Here is a 7,050-nt window from a genome sequence, read left to right as displayed (position 1 = left end):
CTTTAACAAAGGAACAAAGGCAGTACAACTGAGCAAAGATCATCTTTTCAACAACTGGTTGTCCACATGCGAAAAACTAAATCTAGACAGGCACACCTGCACAGAAATTAAAATGGGGGGCCCCTGGGTGGCTCAGTAGCTTAAGCATCTGCCTTGGGCTCAGGTTATGATCCTGGGGTCCTGGTATCGAGCCCCACGTCAGGCCCCTTCTGAGCAGGGAGTCTGCTTCTCCCTCTGCCCCCTTCCCCTGGCTCATGCTCTCTCATTCTATTTAAAAATCTTTAAAAAAAATTAAAATGAGCACAGACCCAAGTGTAAACTATAAAACTCCTAGAACATCGGAGAAAATCTAGATGACCCTGAATATGGCAAGGACTTTAGATACATCACCAAAGGCACAATCTATGGAAGAAATAATTGATAAGCTGGACTTCATTAAAATTAAAAACTTGTGTTCTGGGAAAACAGTGTTAGGAGAATGAGAAGACAAGCCACAGACTGGAAGAAAATGGTGGGAAAAGAAACATCTGATAAAGGACTGCTTTCAAAATATACAAAAAGTGCCCTTGAGATTTAATAATAAGAAAACAGCCCAATTTAAAAAAAGGGCAAAAGGGACGACTGAGTGGCTCAGTGGGTTAAGCGTCTGCTTTCGACTCAGGGCATGATTCCGGGTCCTGGGATCGAGTCCTGCATTGGGCTCCTTGCAGGGAGTCTGCTTCTCCCTCTGCCTGTGTCTCTCTGCCTCTGTGTGTCTCTCATAAATAAATAAATAAAATCTTAAAAAGGTGGGGGGGGGGGGGCAAAAAGTCTGGACATGTCACCAAAGAAGATAGAGAGATGGCAAATACACACATGAAAATATCCTCTGTGTCATTATCAAACTGCAAATTAAAGCAAAAATGAGATTACCACTCTACCACTGTTAAAATGGTCGAAGTTTAAAACACTGGCAACACCACACGCAGCAAGGATGTGGAGCAACAGGCGCTCTCTTTCCTTGCTGCCGGGAGTGCAAAGTGGTACAGCAGACACAGGAGACAGCGCGGTGGATTCTCACCAAACTAAACGTGCCTTTACCACACACACAATCCAGCAATCACATCCCTTGGTACGGACTCAAAGGAGTTGAAAACTTACATCCACACAAAAGCTACATAAGAACAATGACAGTGACTGTATTCATAATTGTCAAAATTCAGAAGGAGCCAACATGCCCATCACTTGGTGAGCAGATAAACTGTGGTCCAGGCAGACAGTGGAATGTTGCTCAACGCTATGAAGAAACCAGCTCTAAAGCTGTGAAAAGACAGAGGAAACCCAGGTGCATCTCACTAAATTGAGGAAGCCACTGTGAAAAGGCTATGGACTGTCTGAGTCCAACACCATGACACTCAGAAAAGGCAATTATTGTAAACTAGAAAAATTCTCTTAAATCCTGATATCTGCGGGGGGGGGGGGGGTGTAAAATGTGAAATGTTTACTATTTACTATTTATTATTTACTATTTACTATTAAATGTTTACAACACGACTAAACCACCTTCTAACAGAGATCAATGGTTATGCCATAAACAAATGCAAGTCAACCAAAACTTCATGAAATATAAACTGCTATAAACTTTATAAACAGATAAAAAAAATCATGTTTCACAACCTTGATAAATTAAGTAACTCAAATTTCAGTGAAGGAACAGACTGTCACATTTTAAATTTTATAGCGCTTCTACAAAATTGGGAGCTAATATATATGTTTATAGGAATTGTTCCTACAACTTTTTTCTTCTGCCTACATTTGTTAGGTTTTGTATTTCACCAATATCTTTTTTTTTTTTTAAGATTTTACTTATTCATGAGAGACACACAGAGAAAGGCAGACACACAGGCAGAGGGAGAAGCAAGCTCCATGCAAGTAGCCTGATGTGGGACTCAATCCCAGGACTCCAGCATCACGCCCTGAGCCAAAGGCAGATGCTTAACTGCTGAACCACCCAGGTGTCCCACCAATATCTTTTAAGAACAAAAATTATTTTCAATTGAAAAAATTTCTAAGTATTAATATAGTTATCCTCATTATATGTGGATTTTACATTTGGAACCTCAAATCTGTATTTGTGGAGTTTTTGCAGTCACTTGCAGAAACACATAGCAGTGGCAAACCAGAGCCTCCAAATGCGTGCCCTTTCCCAGAAGACGTCTGCCTTCATTCAATATATACTGTAAGAAAGTTTCCTTTCTACGGTCTGTTTAGTATTATTATTATTTTTTTACATTTTTATGCTTTTTGTTGGTGACTCTGTAGTTTCCAATGCCCCAGCATGGACTGTGGTGCTGCGGCGCCCCCCAGGGAAGAGGCCATGTTGTGCTGTATGGAGAAAGCACGAGTTATGATGGCTTCATTCAGCCCCCAGGTATGCACAGCTGGCCCGGAGGCCAGTGTGAAGGAGGCAAGAATAGATTCTAACAGAGGTACACATAAAACAAGGTTTTACAGAGCCCTACAAATGTAGATATTGATCAGTTGATTAAAATGTGACCAGGGCTTGCAGGAACCCAGCCCTGTGTTTCCTCTGAGAGCAATGGCTCAGTGTTCTAGAATTTGGGGTCTGTGGCTACTCTGTAGAACAGAAGTACCACGAGTAATGAGAATTGACTATACTACTGTAATTGGAAATTTATTTTCATATAATGATTCTTTCCTATGATTGATTTTGATACAGAATCATGGAATTTTAAGTTTGGTTATAGCTTTGCTTATAGCTATGGTTTGTTATAAATAATATATATTTATAATAAGATAATTTTCTGGATCATACTTTCTCATCTGTATATTAGACTACATGAACTTTAAAATATATATACCTTTATTAATTGTTTTAAAGACTGAATTAGGTTTAAACACCAGTGGCCAAGAAAATAACATGGATCTGAAATACTTCAATTTAACATTAACAACTATTTGTCCCTATTAGGGACAAATTAGGTTAGTTTTGTGGGTCAGAACAGTGTAAGGCCAGTGGGGACCTGGAGGGTCTGTGGGTCTGGTGGATCCATATCATCCCACTGCTCCAGGGGCAGCAGCAAGGGGGGTGCGGCCTCTGGGGTACATGGCTGGCATAGAAACATGGGTGTGTGTGTGCCCTAATCAGAGGCTAGTGAGGTTACAGCCACAGGATGGGGGGAATGGAACACAGGGGAGCTAAGTCTCTGCACCACTGTGGTTGGGGCTTAAAAATCAAAACCAAGAAATCAGACTGAGATTGTGGTGAAGCTTGTCACAGGGCCAAACCCCTCTCTTCTCACTCCCCCCAGACTGATGGCCAAGCGGGGGTTGAGCACGTGCATGTGGGAGTCACAGTGCCCTGGGAACACCCACACACAGAAGGCACTGCCACTGCTGCTCACGCTAACTTACCTAACAAAGGTGCGTGTCAATTTTGGCCACGTAGTTTCTGTGGAGAAACAGACTGGACTCCCTATGTAGTAAGGTGTGAAAACACTTGGGGACACTGACAAAGGGAAAACCCTTCCTATGCTGTCTGTAAGCCTCACTGCCTAGAAGGAAGCCACTCTGAGGGCTCTGAACGGTGAGGGGTGGGCGATGGGAGGGAGACACCCATCCCTCTGACGGAACCTGCCATCAGAACTGCACCAAGACACTCATGGACACCACTGTGTGGGAGAATCGCACTCTACAGCCAGTGTCCAAACAAGGTGCACTGACCAGGAACAAAACAGCAGTGGCAGAGAGCTTATTTTCCCCTAACGCTGTCCAAATGACCACAACCTTTCCATTTCATAGTATGATGCAAAAATATCAAATTCCTTCCATGTCACAGCCAGTTATTTGTCAATTCAATGGTGAGTTCTCAGGAAAAAAAGCAAACTAGATGTTTCTTGGGATGAAAATGCGGGGGGGGGGAGGTCAGTTTTTAGCATGAAAAACTAAGGCAGTGACACCACCACCTACCAATAAACTTCTGACACTTGAAACACTCCTCCAGCCACTCTGGGGTCACGATGTGCTTCACCACAGAGATAGCCGTCAGGAACTTCACCGTGCGCGTCACTTTGCTGGCGATGAGGTGTGTGCATTTCTGCGCGGACTCGGCAACCTCGCCCCCGAGAATGTAGAGCTTCTAAAGGCAGGAGCACAGAGCAGAGATGAGCGCAGGGGTACGGGCCACCCGACAGCGCGGCACAGACGGCACAATGGTGCTGACGGTGCACGTGTCTGTAATAAAGTCCACACAAACCCCGATAAAAAGAGCACTTCTCCGTCAGACACCACATCCCTAACAGATAAAGTGCCCCAGAACCAGGCAGCACATCTCATGAAAGGTGTGAATGTGCCCAAGCTTATAGCTGAAACGGGTGCTGATGAAGCACAGTGACATACAGTCTCTGGTTTCACAGACTCCTAGCAGAGATGTGATGAGAAGACACGAACAAGTGAACAAGAGGTCAGTGACTACACCCAATTGTAAAAGTAAAAAAATTAAAAATTGCACTAAACTTACAACAGCATTTGTAACTGTTTCTTTTCCTTTAAAAAACCGAAAGCACAACATACAAATCAAACACGATGCAGGCCGACTTGAAACCGCAATCCTCGCCCCGCCCTGCCCATGGGAAGCTGCTGTTCCAGGACGCGTCTGTAAGGTCGCGTTCCCACCTAGTATCCAAGCACACACGAACCCAACTCCCCCAGAGCCCTCCACGCTGTGGCCTGTGGCTTCAGTGGGAGACGCAGAGTGGCAGGCATACCCCCTACGCTGGGGGTTCTAGGATGATGGCGCGCAAGCAGGCTTGCATGTTCACGTGACTATAAATATGGGTCTTGCTCTAATCACCAGTCATATTTTTCTATTAAAGCAAGGGTCTAAGTATAAAACTAACTATAAAAAGCACAGAACAAGCTGAAGACTCATTAACAATTTCATGACCACTTGTTATTGTAAGAAATACAACTACTTTATAAACATATGCTGTAAAGACTGTGGTAAAAGGGTATTCCTGATTAAATGTTATTTTAATAAACTGCTATCCTAAAGCAAATAAACACAGAAAAGCACAAAGCTAAAGACCCTCAGAGAAAGCAGAATATAATTTTACCTTAATATATTGTTGGACTTGGACAGGCTCAAACCCCGTGAAAAGCACAAAAGGAGTCAATTCTGGTGTTAACTTTTTAGTGGGAGGTGGCAGATCTTCGATTCTATAAAATAAATAGAACAGAAAGGTGACTTTACTTAGAATAAAAATGTTCTTTAGCCAACAAGGGATTTTAATAGTTTTAACAACTGTCCAGAGCTTTAACCATGTGGGGATTTTTCTGTAAAGGAAAATGAGTGGTACCTGTCTTTTCTTCCCACCATTTACACAGTCACCCCTTTTACCCAGCCAGCGTCCCGGGAGCTGCAGCCGAGTCTCACACGCCCTTTACTCACCCCCATCTTACACCAAAAGGCTCAAAACAAGCCATCTGACTTAAGCACACATTTTAAATTCAATCAGTCTTTACATATCCTTAAAATTTTCAATTCCACTCTGAGCTTACATTTGAAATCATCCAGGTAAAATAATTTTTTAAGGTTTATTTGATTTGATTTTGAGCATCCAACTCTTGATTTCAGCTCAAGTCTTGATCCTGAGGCCATGAGATCACGCCTCAGGTCAGACTGTGCACCGGGCACAGAATCTGCTTAAGATTCTCCCTCTCCCTCTGCCCATCCCACACTGCTCACGCTCTCTCTCTTAAAAATTTATAAAGTCACACAATTAGGATGCTACTGAATACTTCTGTAATTCACAGACTGTAATGTGGGGTGGAAGGAGTATGATGCAGAGCAGCGGAGAGATGAGAAGGTTGTGACTGCACAGGGCAGCCCAAGCAGGTAAACTGTGGTTTGCCAAGTCCAGCTCAGAAATAAGGGCTTTTCCAGACTCATGGATGAAGAAGAAAACTCCCTAGTTCAACCTGTATCTGCTGTGCCTTACTAATCACATAAGGCAGGACTTCATTACTGACCCGTACTGGCCAACCAGGTTTTTAGCAGGTGAGACCAGTGCACCACATATGTCCTTCCAAAGGGGTCTTGGCCCCTGCCCACCTGAGTCACAGGGCGTGCCCGGAGGGCACAGTCCCATACACACTGGCACAGCCAGCCCACCCAGGCCTCCCACCTGCTCTGCTACAGCAGCTATACTTTAACTGAGGTTCTGATAAAGTTTTGCTTTAAAAAATAAAATTAAAAAAAATGAAAAGATTCTTTTTTTCTTTAATAAAAAAGAAATACTTGTCTACCCACCTTTATATCCCAATCACAACAAAGTTGTGAAGCAATAAACAAATCCAATTTATTGTGAAATGTTCAGAAATTTCCCCAGTTGTGACCAGTTTCTAAAACAGCCCTGTAAACAATAACCAAGCACAAGAGACGTATGGGACCATTCATACCTGGCTCTTTTGGAAGAAGGCTGGATGTTGGTCACTTCATTCTGTTTCAGTTTGGGAGGTAGTCTCATACTCTGTAATTAAAATATCACTCACTTTAATCACTCTCACAAGTAACACGGGAGCTTCCAAGAGATTTATGTGTCACATAACCAACCCCTCTCCTACATTAATTCATGCTCTCCACTGCATCAAAACTAGCATTAGCCCAGAAGAGTGACAAGGAAGTCTCCATCCAGGAGCAGGAGGGCTTTCCAGAACCTCTGTGTACCTCTCAGCCTGCCTTCCAGGCTCCCCAAGCCTCCCGGTCCTCAGATGCCCTGAGGAGGTCTCCGTCTCCCCCACCCCCCCATGCTGCACATGCAGTCCTCCACCTTCAATACTGCATGGCAGTTTTTACTTCCAACATGTCTTGTGTCCCACTTTGGAATTTGGAAAACATTCTCACTGCAGTTACATTCCCTGGAAAACGACTACTCCTCAAGCAGAAATCCTGCCTATAGCGGTTCACACTGGGCAGATGAGCAACACTGCTGAGCACAAGACCAGGTGCCGCAGGGTAGCTTTCCCAGAACTGCTTCCAGAGACACTGTG

General features: G+C 43.8%; 1 protein-coding gene across 6 annotated transcripts in view; it reads right to left on the bottom strand.

Annotated features, from left to right (window-relative positions):
* The window catches only part of PAXIP1 (PAX interacting protein 1), a 50,244-nt gene that overhangs the window by 5,350 nt on the left and 37,844 nt on the right, over positions 1 to 7,050 (bottom strand). For 5 of the 6 annotated variants that reach the window (XM_077849549.1, XM_077849550.1, XM_077849551.1 and 2 more), the window contains 3 exons: positions 6,460 to 6,530; positions 5,115 to 5,217; positions 3,970 to 4,138 (listed from right to left, as the gene is read on the bottom strand). In XM_077849549.1, the coding sequence (XP_077705675.1) occupies positions 3,970 to 4,138; positions 5,115 to 5,217; positions 6,460 to 6,530 (343 nt within the window). The remainder of the gene's footprint in view (positions 1 to 3,969; positions 4,139 to 5,114; positions 5,218 to 6,459; positions 6,531 to 7,050) is intronic. The other variant, XM_077849554.1, reaches the window with a different exon arrangement.

The sequence above is a fragment of the Canis aureus genome, chromosome 15 (genome assembly GCF_053574225.1).
Source record: "Canis aureus isolate CA01 chromosome 15, VMU_Caureus_v.1.0, whole genome shotgun sequence".
Lineage (NCBI taxonomy): Eukaryota > Metazoa > Chordata > Mammalia > Carnivora > Canidae > Canis > Canis aureus.
Note: the sequence above shows the minus strand (reverse complement) of the source record. Positions and strands in the feature narration are given on the sequence as shown.